Source organism: Lonchura striata, chromosome 17 (genome assembly GCF_046129695.1).
Source record: "Lonchura striata isolate bLonStr1 chromosome 17, bLonStr1.mat, whole genome shotgun sequence".
Taxonomy (NCBI): Eukaryota; Metazoa; Chordata; class Aves; order Passeriformes; family Estrildidae; genus Lonchura; species Lonchura striata.
Genome location: NC_134619.1, coordinates 11,504,138 through 11,526,736, shown reverse-complemented (window position 1 = coordinate 11,526,736; position 22,599 = coordinate 11,504,138). Strand labels below are relative to the sequence as shown.

Genomic DNA, 22,599 nt, shown 5'->3' with positions numbered 1-22,599 from the left:
GAGATATATAAATGCCTGTAACTCTGAGAGTGAATGCAGAGTGATAACAAAAGAATATGCCTTCAAAAATGATGGATTACCATAAGAATGTGCATGTTTGCTGCTGTAGGTATAAACCAGCCTCACAAATTTACTATCAAGGCAAGAATCTACCACAAAGATGTTGAGCCCTTCCTCCTTTCAAAAAATATTTGATTAATATGGAAATTTGTGGATTTTTGTCCAGAGAAAGCTAATGCTGTAATGGGAGAAGGCAAGGATGCTTGTCCTGCTGAAAGAATCCAGCTCACAGGGGAAGGGATTATAGGATTTGCTATGAACAGTCCTGGGTTGAAAAACAAGTCCCTTGTAAACTTGTAATGTTTTAAGTAAAAAATTGCTACCCTACCTGTGTATTTTTTGTGGTACATTGTGTTTTCGTAGGTTTATTTTACTGTCAATACTGATTCTCTGTAGTTTGTATTTTTGGGGTCAATTTTGAGGAATTTCCTCTTAGAGACAAAACCCTAAGTTTGGTCCTTTGTTAAAAAAAAAAAAAAAAAAGAACGTTTAGGATATAGACCTATGAATGTAGCTCTGTGTGTATCCTGTTTAGGAACACATTGATTTACAGTAACTATAATTCTATATTTGGGGTCTGGAGTGCTTATATTAAAGAAAATCCATCATGATGACAATGTAATAAATGTAATATGCATGTTGAAATGAAAAATATAATTCATTTTGATAAGCCTTATATATCCCATATTACTGTGTTCTTTGAGGAACATTCTCCCTGTTCTCTTTCTCTCTCTTAATATATGTCTAAAGTCTTTTCCTTATGTCTTTCCTACCTAGCATCACCCTCTCCTTGTTCATTTTCTGTCCAAAGCAAAACCCTTCAGAGCAAATCTATGTTGAATTCCTACTACTCAGGTACTAGTGCCAGACTTTTCTTTCATTCCTAAATTTTCTTTGCTTTTGTACGTTACCCAATATAACCTATAACAGACCAAGGCTTCTGAGTGTGAGACACGGCTAACCTTGTTTTCATTCTCTGTAACTTTTCTTTTCCTGTTGATCCTCTGTTGATTTCCATTGATCCTTGTCGTGTGGATGAACGGAATTCCATCCCAAAGTTTCATCAGACACCGTCCCATCAACCACGCTGTTAGGTAAGAGGACAGGTATGGTGTTCTGGGCTGAGCTGGAGAGCAAACACACTCTCTGTGTCATGCAAATAACACTCTGAAGTGTTTGCCTTCCAAAATCAGAATTAATCCTGTGCTCGTGTGTTAATCAGAAAACTTTTGTTTCATTTGTGTTTTGTTAATTGCTTTCAAAGGAAAGAAAAATTCAAAAATGAAGGTTTAGTGGTTTTTTTCAAGTGTACGTTGTTCCTTTTTGTCACTGAGATTTGGGGTTCTGGGCTCCTTTCCCATGCACTGCCTTGCCTTAGGCTAAGTTCTGACTCCTGCAGGTGTTTGTGTCTGTGCACTGACACAGAACCACAGAATAGATTGGGTTGGAAGAGATCTTTAAAAGCTCTCTAGGCCATGGGCAGGAACACTTTCCTATATACCAGATTTCTCAGAGAACCCATCCAACCTGACCTGGAACGTTTCCAGGCATGGGCCATCTTCCACCCCTCTGAGCAACCTGTGCTGGTGCCTCACCAGCCTTTTTATAGAAAGTTTCTTCTTTCTACCTAGACTGAATTACCCTGCTTCCATTCAAACCCTGTGCTGTGTGTGAGGCTCGCTGGACCTGCCTCAAGGGTTGCAAATTTAAGTGAGGATTTTCATGTCTGCAGCAGGTGGGAGCCTGCAGTTTTGGGTGAAGTTGCATGTATAAAGGTTATTTAGAGAAAATCCTGGCTGGGTTTTGGAAGTGGCTCCACCTGATCATGTGTATGCTGAGAGTTAAATGTTAAATCTTTCAGGCAGTCAGGTATGGATTTGAGAGGTTAACAAAGGTCCTGAGAGGCAGAGGCTGCTCTATGGCTCTATAAGAGATCAGAAAGAAATCCTTCCCTGTGAGGGTGGGCAGGCCCTGGCACAGGTGCCCAGAGCAGCTGTGGCTGCCCCTGGATCCCTGGCAGTGCCCAAGGCCAGGCTGGGCAGGGCTTGGACCACTCTGGGACAGTGGAAGGTGTCCCTGCCATGGCAGAGTGTGGAACTGGGTGATCTTTAAGTTCTCTTCTCACCCAAGCCTCTCTGATTCTCTGATTTATGAATTCCTCCGCTATGGAGCAGAAAGATGATGTGTGGCTGATCAGAATCTAGCCAGTTGCATTTATCATTTTGGATTATCTACAACAAATGTTCCTTCCAGACACAGTAATCCACCAGGACTTCTTCAAACATCACTCAGAACATGGGGAAGGGCCAGAGTTAGACCAGGAAGAAATGACAACCAGGGGCTGTTCCTTGGCTGACAGCCTGGCACAGAGGCTTGAAGGGGCTGCCACAACACACACATCCATCCTGCTGCCTGCCAAAATGCTGATGGCAAGGAATGAGGCCTCTGAATGGGGTGGGGAAGGAAAGGTGTCCATTTCCCAGAGGGTTTGTTCTCATTTGCCAGAGGCTCAGTGTGATCAACAGAAAAGCCTGAAGTCAGGACTATGCTTTAGAAACAAAGCCTGACCTGCAGTTTGATGGAAGATACCAAACTCTCAGTCTGGTGTTTGGCACCTGGGAAACCCTGGCCATTCTTTGGGGGAGCTCTTTTCCCTCTCTGCCCTGATGGAATTAAGGTGTGAACTCTACTCTTCATACTCAAGCTCAAGTAGCAATGAGCAGGTTCCCTCTGTGCTTCTCCTGGCAAAACAAAACCTCCCCAGACTTTTAAAACCCCAAATTTTACAGATGAAAAAGAGGAAATAGGAATCTAACCAGCCTTGTGCTTATGTATTCAAGACTATTTCAAATTTCTACTAAGCACTATATCTGCATTAGGATTGATATCCCTGTTTTACACATGGGAAGTTAAGTACAGAACACTTTTAAGACATGAATTATACAGACTGGTCACTGTCTCAGTTCCACCTGAATTTAACAGCCTGTGAAACAGCTCCTGACATTGGAGAAATTTCTATCTTGTGACTTGCAGACAAATTAAAACCTTGGCGTTCTGGTTTCTCAGACAAATCCATCAGATGTCAGATGCTGCTGTATGAGCAAAAGAGGTTTAATTTTTGATGTTTATTAATATTAATTCCCAGGGAAGAAAAACATATCTTGAAAAGGGATTAGTCATCCCACTACCAATATCTGTGCCTGCAATTCAGTACTGTTTGTTCCCATCTATTATGCTTTCTGCTAATAAATGTTCTATATTTGCAGTATTGCATGGCTCCCTAGACTTGGCTGTGACATGTAAGATACAGGAGATTTGGGATTTACCTCTATCCCAATTCCTGATTAATACTTTTTTATTAATTCATGTTTTTAGTAAAGTCATTTTCTCTTCCACTTCTGGACAACTCTGGATTTGAAATGTTTTGCTCAAACATATTCACCAGAGAAGGAAATATCTAACACTAAAAAATAAATGAGGTAGATTTCCACATGAAGATGAGGTAGCACAACTTTAGGGATTATTTCTGGGGAAAAAATTCATGTCCAGTAGCCCTTGAAGATGTTCAAGGTGGTCTCTTCTGGGAAAGCAGCATGTCCTTCCCTTGCATCCCTTGACATCTCCTGGCAGCAGGAAAGGACACTTAGCCTTGTTCTTATTCCAGCTGCTCATGAGATCCTCACAATAGTCACTACCCTGCAGAGAGGACAGGGATTTTAGTGCCTTGCAGATGGGCAGAACAAGCAGTGCGAGCTCTCTGACACAAAGTCTCAAACAAAAAACTGTCCATGCTTAGACATAGAAATTTCCCATGGATTTTGGACTTCTGTAGCTTTTTTGCCCACCCCAATCAGTCTGCTGTGTGTACATCCCCAACCTAGGTTGAATAACTCAAAGATGTTAAGAAGCCAGTATTGCTGCTTTAGCAGGTGCCTCTGTCACTACCTTGTTACTGTGGGATGAGTGATTTTTATGCAATGGATGATCAAAAATTCAATGGCTTGACCTGCTCAGTTGCATCAGAAGCCTTCCAGGCCGAGTCAGTCTCTAATAAGGAGCTGTGGGAGAGGTTTTCCCCTCACTTAGCTGTGCTGAGGTTGGCCAGGGGCAGAGTGAGCACCAAAGGATCAGACCTTTACAGGCTGGGCCTTGAGCTGAATTTCTCTTGCATTTCTTCCTCCCTGCAGAACTGGAAAACTCTCTCTTCCAGTCTTTAATGACTTGTAGTTTCATGTGCTGTTTTGAAGTTTCCACTTGTTTTCCAGATGTAACTGAACGTCTCTGGAAGGTGGGTTGTTCTGGCAGCCTCTTTTCACCAAGGAGGCAAAGAGAGATTTGGCTTGGTGAGGTCCATACATCCAAAGAGCTTCACAGTTACATTTCTACCAAATAATCCCAAATCATTGCCCACCTCAACAAAGCACCTTCTCTGTACCTTTAACAGGATTTTCTTCTATGTTACCTGATGAATAAAATGTATGTAATCGTTTTTATAAGATAACAATACTCTTATGTAAGAATACTCTTATAATATTAGAATACTTTAATATTCTTATTAGAATGCTCTTATAAGATTAGAATACTCTTATGCTTGATGTTAACCAAGCAATTCTTACAAAGTTCTAGAATCTATAAAAAAATTACTTACTTTAAAAAAAAATTATGGACATGTGGCTTCTTCATGCCTTTGAAATGAAAGGTGCACCCTCTGTGCTCTGTCAAGCCTGCTGTCAGAAGGCTTTGTTAAGGAATGTGCCCTTTCAGAGCTCAGTTGATATCATTAGATAAATGGTGTTTTGCCTTCAGTTTGCCATACCACTGTTGATATTGTAGATAGAATATTAGAGCTGGGTATTTATCATATAATAAAGCCTTGACACACACAAAAAAGCAAATTATTTTTCATCTCGCACCATATCCCTGGTGTATGGGGAAGAGGTATTAGCCATGCTCTAGTCACCCTCGGAAGATGTCAAAGAATTGACAGCCTTTGCTTTAGTGTGGAGAGACTGGCTCTGTGTGTAATTAAATCCATCACGAACACCACTCAAAACATAATTTATTTTGTGCAAAGGGTGTCGTATCGTATCTTATCACTTGCCAAGGCTAAGAGAATAAAAAATATAAGCAGATATAATAGCCCTGTCATTTCAGTCACAGGAGGAATTTGTGGACGTTAAAGTAAAAGTTTTGAGAGGAGCTTCTCCAGTGTAGAAGGTGACACAGCAGTGCAGCTTTGCTTTTAGTTGTGAGAGGCATGGGTGAGTTTTCTGGTCAGGAGACAACATCATACTCTGTGCCCAGATATCCATTTCTCAGTCTAACTATGTTTACAAAACAAATGTTCTCTATAAAAGCATCTAAAGCTTTAATCCCTAAAGGTGCTCTGGGTGAGCAGGACCCCTCCCAGCAGCCTTACTGGGATGTTGCACAGGGCTCTGATCATACAGAGCCACTTCCAGACTGGCAATCTAATTTCTCAGCTGCTCTTCATCTTATCTGTGACATTTATGGAGAAGTTCATCAGTTTTTCTGTGGAGGCAAACATATTTATTTTACTTGTCTGAGAAGCACAAAAGTACAGAACACAAGGTGGTGTAGCAGCAGGCAAGCAATAATAACTCACTGTCAGGGTTGTTCATCAGGGGGAAGATTCCACTGAAGTGACCTCTGCTCCAGCTCCTCTCTGCATGCCGGACTCTGTTACTTCTTGACACAGTAAGACCTCAGGGTTGATTTCAGCACATTCATGATTATTTCCCCAGCAAAGACATTCACAAAAAGCACAATTTCATAGGCAGGGAGAATTTGTGAATATGTGAGGTCAGCATTGTTACATTTGTCTATCTGCAGTTTCACACTAAACACATGAGCTGAGATACCCGAGAAGGTTCCCAATCAGCCAAGTTGTGTAAGAGACAGGGAATCACTAATTTATTGTCTTCTACAAAATTTCAGGGTGTTAGTTGAACTCTCAAGCTGATATAGAATGACTTGAGTTGGAAAGAACTTTAAAGCTCATCTCCTTCCACCCCCTGCCATGCACAGGGACACCTTCCACTGTCCCAGGCTGCTCCAAGCCCCATCCAGCCTGGCCTTGGGCACTGCCAGGGATGGGGGATCATGAAAATGCCAGCTTCCAGAATAAAAACATCTGAGCTGGCAAAGGATATCTTATATGGGGAGTAAGAGTGGCACTGAAAAGGGTTAACAAACAAGCTGGCATCACCCTTTGCTGTCACAAGCTGCTGATATTAGAAGCAATCCTGTCATAAGCAGCATGTTCCCAGTTACATGCAGAATACCTGCCTTATTTACAGCTGCACAAATAGAACTGTGGAAAATTGGAGATTGTTCTAGGAAGGAACTGGAGCCCTGAGCAGCCTGCCCTAATGAGACTTCAGAAGCTCTCAATTGATTTACTTTATCAAAGAGAAAGTGAAGAAGTGATTTGATCAGTGCCTGCATGGGTCAAGATTTCAAATGCTCAGAGGGCTCTTTAATCTAACAGAAGGTATAATAAGATTCAGTGCCTGCAATCGAAGCTAAGCAAAATCAAATTGCAATTAAGAAATGTTTAGTCAGCAAGGGTAATTAACCATTGCCACAATTTTGGGGGTCAGAATGGAATCACCACCTCCTGAAATGTTTTAATTTGAATTCTTTATTGGAATGGTATTCCATCTTTGGAATGCAGTGAAATATGGTGGTGTGTGTTCCTATCAAAAGCACAAGGACATATGACTAGGATAAATGTGCATATGAAATATAATTTTAATAAACACATGATGCATGGTCCACCACATTTAGTAGTTTCTGAGTATTAGAGTGAATTATTTCCTGCAACTTTCCAATTAAAAACAAAACAAACAAAACAAAAAAACCTATTTTTCTGTTTTGCTTTTCTCACTGAAAACTCAGTAAAGCCGCACATGCTTTATAGGCATTGCCAAAAATTTAGTGCAAAGTCTTGGCCAATTTGTCCCACAAAGTCATTCTCATTTGCAGGGGACTGGGGACATGTTTGTGAGAAGCAGACAGAGAAAAGGAACTGTGGAAAATTACTTTAACTTGCCTTTAGTGCAACAATTAAAGCAGCAGCCTGAGTTTGCTGGAATCTTTGTTTTCTCTCCCAGTAATAATGGTGCCAAAAGGAACGAGATGTGCATTATAGCTGCAAAAAAAGGAAAAGCAAAGCCCGTTTGCCAACCCTCCAAAGACTCTTTTGGTTGACTGTCCTAGTGAGAGATCAGCTCCCCTCCCACCTGCATTTTGAATTGTTCACAAAATTGCTGCAAACACATCCTGAGAGGTGCCGGCCTCGCTGAGCACCTCATTACTGAGCTTAGCTCCACACTTCTGGGGTGATTAGATGGAGAGGGAACAGTGTGTTACTTGCATCAGGCTTTATTAGAACATGGAAGTGTTGAGCTCAGCTCACAGCAATTTGTGTCCAGAAAAACCCCTCTATGTTTTCCTTGGCCCAGATAAAATGCTGAGAGCAACTGAGAGTCCAGGGCTGCTGTTGTTGTTGGGGTTGGGATTTTTTTGCAGGTAGCACAGGTGCCATGAGTGATGTGTTTGTCAAAGAGGACTGGAGGAGGTGATGGCCTGAACAGTTCCAGCTGTGTGTCCCAGCATGGAGAGGGGGGTGACCCACATTGTGTGATGCTTTTCTTCAAGCAGAATCCCCTGACAGTGTGAGGCACACAAGCGGTGCCGCCACAGATCACACTTTGCATTCTTCCCTGTGAGGGTGGGCAGGCCCTGGCACAGGTGCCCAGAGAAGCTGTGGCTTCCCCTGGATCCCTGGAAGTGTCCAAGACCATGTTGGATGGGGCTTGGAGCAACCTGGAATACTGAAATTAGATGGTTCCTTCCAAGACCGTACCATTCTGAGCTTCTGTGCCACAAGAGCTATTCCTACAATCAGAGGGATTTGCACCAATTTTTATCTCATTGACCAAAGAGACCAGTTGTCACTATGGACTCAAAGGCCAGAGACAGACCCCTCTTTGCTGCTGAGCACCTTCTTCTAATCCCACCTCCACACCACAAATGCCTCCCTTAAGGGAAGTTATTTTGGAAAGAATGAGCCACCACTTTCCTGGCTCTCACCTCTCCCAGTGACACATCTTTCTGAGAAGGGAGCCAAGTACACCAGAATTAAAGGAACTGATGAAGAGGGAAATTAGTAATTGCCTGCAAAGCAGCTGGCTGATCTGAGCTCCATTTTACAAGTTGCCTGTGCTCTGCGTGTGCCCTGCCCAAATTAGCACCAGAGCCACACATTAGTTTTAAGACTCCCTCTCGAATTGGGATCTCGTAATGTTTTTTAATTGGGGCTGATAAAAATGTGGCATTACTTGCAGGTTCCTCAGAGAAGCCAATTGTGAAATTGGGTTTGTATTAAACCTAATGATGGAAAATTAAGCATAGTACGTCTGTCGGAAATGGTCCACGATAAAAATCTTCTCCTTTTCATTACAGGAGGTTAATAGGAAATAGGGGAGCAAAGATGCACTGGAAAAGCGAATCCAACTAGGGGAATTAATAAGCCTTGAAATTCCCTCTGTTCAGAGTTCTCACACTGTCATTAGTCAGAGCATTAGGGATGATTATACAAATGCTTTGGATGTTACTCTTCCTTAAATCCCAAATTTATTCACATTTTGTGTTTGAGGGTTGCTTTGCTTGAGCCATAGTTCTGTAAATCTCTGAGTATCCTGGGAATGTGACTCTGTTTATGAGAACTAAGAACTCAGAAATCCAGGAATTCAGAAGTCTGATCTTCAAAGCAGATGATCACTGTGCTAATTTATTTCAGAGGAGCAGGCTGTGTTCAGCATCTCCAATAATTCACCCCCAGCCGTGTTGATGTCCCACTGCTGATGAGCTTGCCCTGCAGCAGTGTCCACTACTGGCATTCCCGTCTCCTCACAGAGGAGCATACAGAGCATATCCCTGCTTTCACAGCTTCCCCTAATCTAATAATAAACCAGCTGAAGTGCTATTTGTCATGTCTGTGCTGAGGACACAGTAGGATGCCCTCAGCTCTCTGCTCCTGCCCACCTTTGCAGGAGGGACATGGGCAGCCCCTGCCCAAACACCACAGTGGTTTCTCAAGCAGAGCAATGTTTACAGGAACATTCCAAGATTATTTCTGCCTCACAGAAATCACCCTGAAACTGCAATTTGATTTATTTATTCTTTATCCCTTTAAAAACGTGGCCGCAGTGTTGCTCTCGAGGGGTGGTGTTTCAGCTCTTTCTCAGTGAGCTGGCTGTTCACTTCCTGTGTGTGGAAGCTCAAGAAGGTTTTGTGAACAATCTGAGGTGCATTTTCTGTTTGCTAATAATTTGGTTTGGGTAAAGCCAGAAAGAATTGATGCAGGCTTTATGTGTGAAAGGAGCTGAGCATCTCAGATCCCTGCAGTCCTAAGAAAAAACAGTGCTATATTTGGCCAACTACTTAAACTTGGACAGTTCTGCTAGATAAGTCATTGAATTTTTCATTTAGTCTGAGTTCTGTTGTTAAAAATTGTTACAGTCAATTGTTTGGTTATTGAAGTTATTATTTCTTTTCTTTTAGTTCACTGGGAATATTTTGTTGAACATAAGTTTTGCTGGGGATGAGAAGTTATAATTCTATCTGCATAGTGATAGATTTCTTTAAATTCTTTCAAAATAACTCCCTTTTCTATTAAGTTGACATATCTGAAATTTAAATTTCTGCACATAAGATAACTATGTTTTTATGGTGGTTTATTCTTTTTTCCTGATGATATTACATCTTTGTCATTGACATACAAAATTTTAGGCCTGAACTAGCAGAGCAGTTGACTTTGCCTGAGCATCCTGCCTTATTTGAAATGCTAATCATTTGCTTGCCGTTCACTCATCTCCCTCTCAGTTATCTCATGCTGTACACCCCAAATCCTGCCTGAATCCCTTGCTCATCTCTGTGTATCTCTGAGCCCTGTTCTTTGCAGGTTTGGGAAGACAGCAGCTATGTAGCTCTCTTGAAATTGCTGTGGGGAGCTCACTCTTGATGTGCCATATCCTTGTTAGCCTGACTGGCTGCTCACTCTCTTCCTGTCTTTTTGGATTTGTCTGCTTGACACAAAAAAAATATTCAAGTGTGATTTAGTCTTTCTTGGCATTTTAGCTAAGCCTGTGTTTTCCATTCATTTCTTTACTTCCTTTTACCTGCACCAACCTGCGGGGTGGCATTAAATAAACAGAGAGAGGATGAAAACTGGGAATATCAGGCAGCTGAAAGCTTGTCCTGCCTCCTGTCTCCCCAACAGACAGCAGCCATGGCGAGCTGGCCCAGCCAACCCTGACCATCCAGACCCACCCGTACCGCAGCTGCGAGCCCGTGGAGATGTCCTACCCCCGGGGGCAGTTCCAGCCCGCCATCCGAGTGGCAGACCTGCTGCAGCACATCACCCAGATGAAGAGGGGACAGGGCTATGGCTTCAAGGAGGAGTATGAGGTGAGAGGAACCTTTCTTCAAGTGGATGAGTAGGGAAGTTGCACTTGAAATGAACAGGGCTTATGCCTTTATTAATGTTCAGCTCCTTATTAAAAAGATCAGCTGGGCAGGGGGCTCGACACGGAGCTCGCCCCCGCTGTTGTAGCTTTCCTGGCAGCCAAAAGGTGAGAAGGCTGCAGAGTCTGTCCCTGGAGTCTCTGTGGCACACTGGTAGCCGGAGGTGAAGAGGTGTCCAGTCTGTATCTGAAGTCCCGATCAGCAGACTGTCCTCTTTCCTTTCCTCATGTTGCTCACCCAGCAGCAGCTATCCCTCTCCTTCCCTCCTGGTAACACCAGGAAGAGTGTCTGTTTTCCTTGGTCCTGCTTCCCACAGCCCAGTCCAATCTGGTCCTCTGCAGGCTATGGTGACAGGTCAGACACAGACCAGGGATGTGGTTCCCTTTTCCCCAACCAGCGCACCCATCCAGCCCCCTCCACTGTGCCCAGCCTTCCATTCAGGGGTGTTTTCATCCCCAAAACCCCCTCCCATGATTCCACTGGTCTCTCTATTTTGCATCCCAGTCCTAGAATGGCAGTGTGGGGTGTAGGTGATTCCCAGCAGCAAGTAGCTAATTAACATTTCAATATCAGTACTTATCTCAAGCTAACATGGCAACCAAGAAGGCTCTTTTGTTCATAACACACTCATGACGGGTAGAAACTTGGGAGAGGAGAGTAGCTGTTTTTGAGAGCGTCTTTTCCTTAATTCACTCTCTTAATCCTTTTCTTTCTGATTTTGGTTTTGAGGGCAGGATTTTGCAGCACTATCAGTCTTTGGAGGCCCTCTGTTCCAGAGAGAAGGTGGTCACTACAGCAGTAAGTGGGTGACACTGTGCTCGTGCCTCTGTCCCATAAAGAGCAGACAGGAATAATTCAACAGGTGCTGAACATGCAGTCCCACAGTCCCCTCCTTATCAATGTTTTCCTTGAGTAGTATGAGCCAGGCTGTGAGAAAAGGGGTTGGTCTGATCTTTTTGGGAGCTCCAAGTTCTCTCTCACAATTGATCACATTAAATCACAGCACAGTGACCTGAATGCACAATTGTCAAGTCAAGGGCAGGTATTTGTGAGCTAAAATTAAGGTAAAATTTTCCAATATGATCAAACCTCTGGCTCAGAATAGGCTTGACTGACATCCTCTACCAACTCCATGTGAGAAGAGGAGTAAAGGCTGAGCTGGAAAAATGAAATCTGCCCTCTTTTCCCTCACCTCTCCCCCCTGCAAGCTGGAATGACCAGGAATATAATCCACATGACCAGGAGACATGATGTTGGGGATGATTTGGAAGAGGAAAACACATTTAGAGCAGAGCAAACAGAGAAGAAGGAAATAGCATCAAACATATGCGAGACTCAGCCCTAGCGAGAGATAATTATAATGAATGTAGTAAGCTCGTGGGAAGGCAATAAGAAATTAATATGCATAGTGGCATTAAAACTATTTTAAAATAATGTAACAGCTGTGAAAATAAGTTACTTAATGAAAACAGCTCACTTTTCCAGCCTGCATGTAAGAGTCCATGGGGTTTGTGTCCTCAGTGCTGAGGTTTGCTGTAATTGGGAGCCTGTCTTTTCCTGGTCCTCACCAGGGAGTGTTTTTTAATCAGATGGCATCAAAAAGCTGTCATAGCATATGTTTCTGGAACTGTATGTTAACCAGGTCTAGTCACTCTTGCCCCATAATCAAGCATGCTAATTAAACTATCAGTATAAAGAGCTTTGTTTAATATTGAAAAAGGTTAATATTTCTCTGAGGAGATTTACTTAGCCCCCCCTTGGCCTCCATTTCCATGAGGAGTACCCAAAAATACATTGAGATCAATTACAGATGCCCTAAGACCCAGTTCTGGGTGTTCAAGAAGAAAACAGGTGCTGGCATATATGTAATTTTCTGGTGCTGGCATCGGTAATTATCAAAATAGCACATTAGCATGAAAAATGTCAATGCAACTTTCAGCTCCACAGCTCTGCCTTCCCCAGAAAGTGCTGTCTACAGACTATAGAACGATGATGGCATTACACAGATTAGCATAATTCCTTTCTTTACAAGGAATGGCTGGAGAATGCCACAAGCTCACCAATCCCCTGTGTTGTTCCACACTTCGTCAGCCATAAATAAAAGCATTTTCCATGGTGGGATTTGGGTTTGGAGCATGGGACGGAGGCAGCACTTCAGCTCCAAACAGCAGTGGGGGGGATGTCAGGGAGCGTGAGAGCTCCTGGAAGGTGGGAGGTTTGAGCTGGCTGCGAGTGGGGGGCTCAGCCTGGGATCTGGAGCTGCAAAATTGGCTTTGCAAGACGCTTTGCAGAGCAGCTGATAAAATCTCGAGGAAGAATTTGATGTCTCTTTTAAAATGTGTTTTCAGACACTAATATCAGTGTCACCTCCAAATATTCTCTTTTTTTTTTTCTTCCAGGGAGCTGATTTTCTACTTACTTTGCAAATTGATAGCATAAATTGCAGCCTGTTTAGTGACATGTTACCAAATAATTTTACTCTCATGAAAAATCACTTTGAACAGAGCATATCAGTCACACATGACAATCTCTTATCTCTGTGCGTTCCCATCTCCTTCGAGTAACCTGGAAATTGCATTCCATATTTGCTTAAAGGATGCCTGCACCTACATGTTGGAGCACAGGCAGCTTGTTTTGCTGAAGGAATCTAGAAAAATATTCCTGGTAGCTCCAAGAGGAGCTGAGAAGGATGGGATGGTGTGAGGGGTGTGAGTGCTGGTGTGAAATGAGTGTTAACTGGGTGTGAATAGTGGGAGAATCTGTCAGCACTCCCTGTCTGGGTTATTTTGGGGCTGCCTGCTGCACCGGAGGGCAAAGTGTGACTTTGGGTCTTTTTGGCTGCTGCTTCTGTTCAGTGATAAAACAAGAGGAAGAAAGGAGAAAAATCTGTCAGTGGCGCTGGGTGTAGATGGCACTGTTTGGGCTTGGGAATAGCCATAAACATTTAAACGGGACACATTTAAATGTCACCAGTTCCTTTTCCAGAACATATCAGCTCTGATTTGTTGGGAGCTGTGGGACCAGTCCCAGAGACTTATTGCAAGCACCAATTACTGGCTAAGGAGATAATAGGCTTAATTATCCAGCTTCATTTTCCATTATGATTTAGGATGTCACTAATGCACATTCTCCTGCTGCATTACTGAGACTGTTTAGTTATTTTAGATTTTGTGGCTCCTTTCCTCAAACATCTTAGTGCTGAGAGCCTTCAGATTGTGGAATTCACCCCTGGACTTTAACCCTTTGATTTCTGCCTACACATTTTCATGTGGCCAGAAGAATAGATCTGATGGTCTGGGCTATGATGGGACACTGCAAAATGAATGGCTGAAATACTTTTTTTTGTTCCAAATTTTGTTTTTTAGCTCTGGTAATTTTTAATTCTGGCTCCCAGCAGAGTTTTTCCACCACTGTTGAGAAGGAAATGGCTTCAGGGGAGGGCCAGGGCTCCGTGGCACATTTTGGGATGAACAGGAAGACTTTGAATTGATGTTGTTGCCTTTGGCAGCAAAACTGCATCATTAAGGTGGATCAGTGAAAATGAAGGATTAGATTTTTTGTATTTAAATTAAAAGCAAACAGCAAACTAACTCAATGCAGCCATCCAAAATTCAAATTGGCTTGCAGAGAGCCTCAGCTTAATGGGAACATTTCAGTTATGGCTGGGCCGTGGTGCTTAGGAAGCTTGATTGAGATTAAGCTGACTTTGAGAGATCTATCCTTGTAATTTCAGCTAAAATTTAGATCAATTTAGTTTAAAAACTTTCACTGTAACCTAAATTCCACTAGTGGGAAGATATTTCAATATAGATTTCACAAAACTTCTCTAAGAGAAGTTTAGGGAGCTTTAGAAGTAGAAAAAGCTTTAAAATCAAGTATAGTTTTTTGAATACTAAAAGTCTTCTGTTACCAAGTCAAAGAAAGATGGGGGAGAATTACCCAGGAAAAATGGATTAAATACCAGTGCCTAAGTGATCTGTCCTGATTTAACATTGGTGATAATGCAGATAGAAACAGGACTCTTTTTACAGTTACAGAGATACTTATTGTATCAAAAAAACCTGAAAGAACAAAGCATTAACGGTGCTTCTCATTTTCTGTATGCAAGCCAATTATAATCCATCTTCTTGTCTTTCTTTTTAATGTAGTTCCAATATTTGTGCTGCATTTTTTGGGATCTCATAGGCAAATTATATGGGTTGTACATGGAGTTCCTCCAATTTGTTCATGTAATGTTTATAAAAGTGGGAAGGTAAGGGGTGTCCCTGCAAAGGTGGTTTTTGTTCATCACCAACCAGAATTGTGCTCCCTCCCTTCAGAGCTGGTCAGGTCTCTGGAAAGCAGGGATTTCTTGTGGTATTGAATGAAATGAAAAATCCTGGACTCTTCAATCTTCAGAGGTTCTATCAGCAAATATAAAAACATCAATTTCAGTGGAGAATTGCATGTTCAAATCAAATGAAAGGATACGGTTTGTTGAAAAGGGATTTATTGGACCTGAATATATTTTCTCTGGCCAAGATAGCTTCTCCCATGTGGAAGTCATGAAAAAGGATTTTCTTTTATTTCTTTTCTTTTCAGATGGCTCTGATTAGGCACCTAATGACTGTTGCCATTCTCTGGTCAATCTGCTGTAATTCGATATTAGTGGAAAAATAAGGCACCATTTTCCTCACTCTTTGAAGATGAAAATGAGCTTTCTTCACCTCTTTTCTTTCACTCAGGGACTTTTTTGTTGTTGTTTCATGTGGGTTTCTTGGCTGGGTGTTTTTCCTCAGCAGATGAGCTGCTCTTTGGAAACAACAGTCTGCAAAGGAAATATATGTGTGATCAAAGCCCTCACCAATTAGAGTTATTACTCTTTCTCCTGGGCTTTTGAATAGGGACTCAGTGTCCCTTCTTTGTCAGCAGAGCTCATGGCAGTGCTGCAGTGCCTGACATTTTCTGCCCTGGAACCCTTTGTGGGAAATTCACAGTGATCTGCTCTGCCAGGGGTTTGCTCATATTAAGTTTAATTGTAAAACCAGTGTTGTAGCTCCTAATTGTGTCTCAGGCATTCAGGCACATAACAGACCTGGGTGGCTTGTGAAGATGAATATAAATTCATTTTGTAACACAGCTGTGTCAAACTACCCACTGCTGGCTGAGGCAGATGTGATTCCACAACAACTGTGGTATAAACCCTCAGTAATTCCCCAGGGACCAGAAATAATAAAACTTTCAATGATGATTTTAGTGATGTAGAATCATGTTAGGGGGTACATCTGGGAGGAAGCAGTTCAGGAGGGGCTGCTCTCTTCACCCATGTTTTTCCAAGAAAGGCAGGACCATCCTCCAACTGCTGCTTTCCAGGCTCTGCCTTGAAAATCCCTCCTGGACTTGTCTCTAGGATAAAGTGGCTCATTTGAGGGTGTGCAGAATAGTTGTAGGGCTGAGCTGCAGGGAGGGTGGCACTGTGTGCTGCCAGTTCCTTTCCCCCTTCCTTCTTCAAGTAAAAGAGCAGATTTTAGGAAAATGGCTGTTTATTCTCATGCTTCATGAGGATGCTTTACCTCATTTTTCCTCTTTTTCTTATACATGATCTAAAACCCTGAGCTGCTTTATCTTTCCCCAGAGAAATCCAGCAAATGGCTTGTATTGTATCACCCATTATCAACATAGAAACAGGAGAAACCACTCTATTTTCAGCTTAAATATGAAAGGCTGAGCGCTGCTTCCATCTGGGTTTTCCTAGAGGTGTGGTCAAGGTCTCCCCAAGCCTTGCTCTTCAGGGGAAATTAAATTAACCTGGGACTGTGCAGGCAGAAACAAATCCCCCTGATCTTTTTAGATGCAAAGTAGCAGGAGGAAATGATTCTTGGCTGGCAGAAGACAAGAGATGCAAATGGTCTGCGGGAGCTCTGTTTTCCCATTAGTGGAGGTGCCCTTTCCTCACCAACAGCCTCAGCTACTGAATTATTCAGCTCCTTTATTTTTACCCTGCTCTTCTTCCTTAGGCCTCTTCTCCCACCTGAAGGCATTGGCCAGATGTTTTAAACCCTCCCTTACTGTTTTGCAGGCACTCCCCGAGGGGCAGACGGCGTCCTGGGACACGGCCAAGGAAGACGAGAACCGCAACAAGAACAGATATGGAAACATAATCTCCTGTAGGTGTAAATTCACATTAAACTGAGCATCCTGTGAGATCTTACCTGTGTGCTGGGGAGAAGAGTGTGTTTGAGAGGCTCACCAGGAGCAGTGCTGAGTGTTCAGTCCATTTGTTACAGGCTTTATGCCTGGGATTTATTTTATTTCATGTTTTTTAATCCTTATTTTTCATAGTATCATTGCATGGTGTTATACATTTTCTACCTGCCTTACTTTCTGCTTTAGGTTTGTAGCTCAAGGGCTAAATCCTTTTGTCACTTTTTATGTGATGTCCATTTTCTGTCTATTTTCAGTACAAAACCCAGAGCTTCCAGTGTCACAAAAGGGAGCACAAAGGAGTTGCAGATAGATCAGATTTTTAGCTGTGGCTCAGAGGCCAGGTTTCCTCCTCCCTTGTGGCCAGCAGCCAGTGGAGCAGTCACTGCTCATCCCTAGAGAGCTGTTTTGAAGGATGGCACAAGCTTAACTTCTGCCTCAGGATCATAATAAGGCAACTGAAAATGCACTAAAACTTCTTGGCTTACTTCTTTCAGACATCGGTTCCTGTTGATGTTCCAAGAATATCAATATGTAGCAGAACTGCAGGGCAGGGAAGAGTCCAGAAAACCATTTAGGTCAGCTTTATTCTTCAAAGCAAGACTAAATTCACCTTCCTCATTTTTGTCAGATATTTGTGAAGCCTCTTCCAAAGTTGCTCTCCAAAACTGAGCTTTCCACAAGCTCTCCAGGCAATTCACCAGTGTTTCATTATTCCTGATAATGACTGGGGAGAGAAGGTGTGAGAATTAAGTTTTTTCAAGGGCTGCTGAGCTGAATCAAGTTGGAGAAGCCAAGCTTGAAAGCATCAGAATAAGAAATCAGAATATAAATGAATGTGCCATAGATTTTCATGACTGGGAAAATCTATAGAATGCTCTAAGAGCAAAATTAAGTCATGCTGAGTGATATATTTCATAGTGTATTTTTCTTGGGTTAAAAATTTATTTCTAGTACAACAAATTGATTTTACAAAAAATGTTTTTAAACCACCAAAAAAAAAACCACCACCAAAATAACAACAACAAACCCAAACCCAACTTCTTCATAAAGAAACCTCACCTCATACATAACTGCTCCTCTCTTTGAAGCTTTGAGATAAGTGATTCAAGTGTCATTTTTGGGGAATGACATAGAATGTCTCAGTTCAGGGGCCCTTGGTAAAGATGAAGGAATCTGAAAATGAGGATTGAAGTTTGTGAGCCCTGATGCGATCCCAGTTCTGCTGCTTTGTGTGGTTTGTGAGCAAGTCACCAAGTTCACCAGTGTTCTTTATCTGTGTGGAAAATGGAAGTGACAGTACTGGAATATTACAATTAGCATGGCAGTTGTCTCCCTTTGTTTCAGCTCCTGTGAGCTTTGAGCTTTCCCAGTGGCAAAGGAGATGTCCAGACAGAGGCTCTATTCACCTGTCTGTACAATTAACTCCAATTAAATGAGTCTAAGACAGATCAATGACACTGGATTGAAAGTGGAAGTGCTGTGGTGTGACATGAGGAAGGAAATGTGAAAGAATTTGTTTCTCTGTATGATTTTGAAGAAGCACTTGGCATAATTCAAAAGTGGAGGTGAAAAGAGGCAAATCTGTGCAAAAGCTTCCATCTCATTTATGTTGAAGGTGATCACAAAGAAAACCTTGAATTCCAAGTGAAATGTGAGGAGTTCAAGAAGCAAAATCTAGGAAGATAAATGGGATGTTACCTAAAGAGAAGGTGTTCACAAAGACAAATTGTTGTCTAACGAAGAGTGACGTGAGCCTTTTAGCTCTAAATATAAATACAGCAGTGGTGCAGATAGGAGGTGATGAACTTGAATAAGAGAATGCAGAATGTAATCAGAGCTAAGGAACAAGAATCTGCACAGTGTGAAGTGTCAGAAAAGGAGCTCAAGTTTAAGGACTGTTGGGAAGAATCTGGGAATGGGGCTGAGAGTTTGGAGTGGGCTTTCTTCTCTTCAAATATTTATCAGAACAAAGAGTTTGAGAAGGAGACAAGGGCTCTTTTAAAAGAGAGAATTTAGAAACATACAATAGTGATATTGAGAAGGCTTGAAAAGGAGAAGGAAAGAAGGATCCCTAAGGAAGGAGGATATCATTCATCAGATCTTTTGGAAAAACATTGCAAAATTATCAGCTGAGCCTGGAGCCAGACCCCACTGGTGGGCGAGTTGGGCAAACTCTGAGTAAAGTCAGGGGCAGGAGGCAGAGCAGAGGATGGAGAGCAGAGCTGAGAAGAGCAGGGCAGTGCTTCCCTTCAGGCAGGCCATGAATACAAATTGTGCTCTATGAGTACAAACTGGGCAAAAACCTGAGCAGAGGAGGTGGAACACAGTTACACCCTGAGCTGTTTTGCTGTACTTCAATTGTAGTGGCTGGTGAAACCCAGAGCAGGCACTGCTTGCCCCTACCTGTCTATTTGGTAAAAGGCTGCACGTGGCAATTAACATCATTTATTGAACCATTTCATCCCTCCTGGAACAACAAATCCCCTGCCTTTTGGGGAGTGAATTGGAAAGTCAGGTTTTGATCTGACTTCTGCAGCAGCTTCAGAGAGTGGTGTTAAAATGTGGGTTTGTAAGCCCTTGCAATGAGTAGCATTGCTCAGTGAACCACAGCAGATTAGATCTTGTCTTTACAGCCTCGTGGGTAACAGCACAGTTACAGGAAGTTTTACAAGGACTGTTTTACTGGCTCACTGCTCTCCCAGAGCTGCATTAACATCGTGCTTCTCTCTGAAAACCTTGCTCACACTGCCAGCCCCAACACCTGCTCTTCTTCTTACATTTGCAAACCAAGCTGCAGACCAGCCTGAGAGCTGATCTGTTCCTGCACAGGACTCAAAGAGCTCTCCCAGCTTTCCATGCTTCCTTCCCATCTGTAACAGTTTTTGGAGCAAGGGAAGGAAAAGCTGAGCAGTGGATTTGGGGTCTGCATGACCACAGAAATCCACTGTGGATGGTGGGAACATGCAGACAGACTTCCCATGCTGAAGCAAACTGTCCTGCTTGAGCCTTTTATTATATGAGCTTTGCTCCTGCACTTTTATAAAAGCTGTAAAAACAAAGACAGTTGTGGAGATGCCAGGATTTTTTTAGGGGACAAGCGTAGGCAGTGTACCCATTTATGTGCTGAAGTAAAATGATTTAATCCTGCTTTAGGGCCAAGATATTGAGACCTTCAAAGAGCATTAGAAAGTGATTGTTGGAGGAGGGATGTTGAGCTGAATCTATTAGAAGAGAAGAGAAAATGTCCAGAAGCTATATGGGACCTTTGGTTCTATTTGATTTCTCTCCATCTTGCCCAGATTTAGAGCCATTACATTACAGAAGAATAAAAAACTCTCAGACAAGAGCTGAGGATGAGAAGAGATAGGATGGTGTGTATTGCTTCAGCTGATGGAGAGAACATTATGTGCCTTTCTTTTTCCCCTGGATTTGAAGTCTCATGATGGTTCACAAAAAACTACAGAGCTGATGACAAAAAAGACAGTGGAGAAATTTGCTTTATTTCCTTCATGCTTTGGGTTGGAAAACTAAATTAATCAAAGCATTTTGGAGTGGAAGAAATGAAGAAGTTTACAGCTGGCACACAGGTGGAGTGTACTTCTTGCCCACAGACAGGGATAAGGCATGAAATAAAAAAAAGCTACATAGAATTCCAGATTTTGGGTGGAAGGGACCTTAAGGCTCATCCAGTCCCACCCCCGGCCATGGGCAGGGACAACTTCCACTGTCCAAGGTTGCTCCAAACCCTGTCCAAACTGGCCTTGGACACCTCCAGAGGCAGCTTGTACCAATGCCTGATGTCAGTATTGGATTTAGAACAGAAATCTCACCATTTCCAAGCATTTTTATTCCATGATTTCTTCTGTAGTGCCTAAACTATTGCATGTCTGTGTGATAACCATGGAATTTGTGTGCTAGCCATGGAATTTGTGTGATATTCATGGAATTTGTGTGATATCCATGGAATTTGTGTGATATCCATGGAGTTTGTATAATATTCATGGAATTTGTGTGATATTCATGGAATATTTGTGATATCCATGGAATTTGTGTGATATCCATGGAGTTTGTATAATATTCATGGAATTTGTGTGATATTCATGGAATTTGTGTGCTATCCATGGAATTGGTGTAATATTCATGGGATTTGTGTGATATCCATGGAATTTGTGTAATATTCATGGAATTGGTGTGATATCCATGGACTTTGTGTGATATCCATGGAATTTGATGCTGACAAGGTGGGATTTATCCCACCTGGATGTTACCCAGCTCTCCTGGCACACTCCAGGGTCAGTGGGGATGGAAAGGGGAGGACAAAGTGGGGATAAATCATCTTTTTGTCCCAGACCTGGGCTGGACCTGCAGAGCTGTCTGTGTTTCTCCACTCCTGCGTGGGGAACCCTGACAGACAGACAGATGAGCTGTGTAATGTTTCGATGGCGAAAGTTGTGTGAGATTAATCCAGTGCTGGTGTCAAAATGAGACGTGGAGAAATTGCAATGATACTTCAAATGATCACTAATGGGAATTTTGACAGGAGTTTAAAACAGTAACGAATTTGTGCTAAAATGGGAGTATAGAGCTTTTCAGTGAAATTCTTGTCATTTTTGAAGTCTGTTTTAAGACCAATTTTCAGTCAAACTACTCTTCATATAAATTTAGAGTTCTGCTAACTTGCAGAAGGAATGGAGTAAGGGAAAAATAAAATCATTTACACATTTGTTAAGGTTTTTTCTAATTATTTTTGTGGTCCTGAATGCAACTTTTTTTTCAGTTTTTCCCTCCATTTTTAATGTTTCTTAGAGTCCATTTTCAACACACAGGGATAGAATGTCTGATAAATTTTGTGAAGAGTTGAGCAACTTTCATTTCAGTCTGGCAAGAATTCTGTGTCCTTGGCTAGAAAAGTCCAGTGGATGAAGAGAAGAATCAGAAATAAGTTTTAACCACTGGGAGAAGAGGCAATAAATGTGTTTGCTGTTCTTTAAATTGCCCTTTAAAGTCTGTAGGCAAAAAACCCTAAGTACATGATCCCTATTACTAAGAGCATAATAATTTGCCTTTTTTTTTTTTTTTTTTTCAGTCAAATCCTAAAGTTTTTTTGTGGAAAAAAAAAGATTTACAAGTGAACTTATTTTATGAACTTTTATCCAGACTGTTCTAAACTTTGGAACAAGGTTAAAGATACCATTAAGACATCATTAATATTTTGTGTTCTTCACATATACACAGATATTTTTTTTTCCTGCTGCACTTCTCTCACTTGCAAAAGCAATAAATCTCCCTCAGGAATTAATCTAATTTTAGTAAAATATGCAATGAAATATTTTGAATTCTGTCCTCCAAAAGCAAAGTTCATCTTAAAGCATTTTTCATCCCAAAATATGATTAGACCTGAATGTCTCCTTTTAAAAACAAAACAAAAAAAAATAGCATTAATCTTTAGTTAAATTTCTTTATCCTTTATGTTTTTCCCCATATCTGTCTTTTTAAAAAAAAGGGGAGAAAAAGGAAAACAAACAACATTTTTTTGCACCTACAAAGCATCTTTTCCTCAGCCATAATTATCCATAATTTCCTGAAATCATGGAGCTGCTCTCAATCTGCTTCCCAGGTCTTCCCCATTCAGCTCCCTCTGGATGCATCCATCCTGCCTGCTTTAACTTTCTGTCCAAAGAGTGGCTCAAAGTGCTGAAACTTAATTTTGATGTTTGGCTTCATTAAATGAAGAGAGGCAGGTGCTTCCTCCAGGGTCATTCAGAGCTCTCCAGCTGCAGACATTGTCTGTGTCCCTCA

The 22,599-nt window shown here is 42.0% G+C and overlaps 1 protein-coding gene across 5 annotated transcripts in view; it reads left to right on the top strand.

Moving 5' to 3' along the window:
• Positions 1-22,599, top strand: part of PTPRT (protein tyrosine phosphatase receptor type T) — a 465,371-nt gene that overhangs the window by 409,876 nt on the left and 32,896 nt on the right. For 2 of the 5 annotated variants that reach the window (XM_021535470.3, XM_021535469.3), the window contains 4 exons: positions 838-915; positions 1,119-1,154; positions 10,370-10,557; positions 16,673-16,760. In XM_021535470.3, the coding sequence (XP_021391145.1) occupies positions 838-915; positions 1,119-1,154; positions 10,370-10,557; positions 16,673-16,760 (390 nt within the window). The remainder of the gene's footprint in view (positions 1-837; positions 916-1,118; positions 1,155-10,369; positions 10,558-16,672; positions 16,761-22,599) is intronic. The other 3 variants (XM_021535473.3, XM_021535472.3, XM_021535471.3) reach the window with 2 other exon arrangements.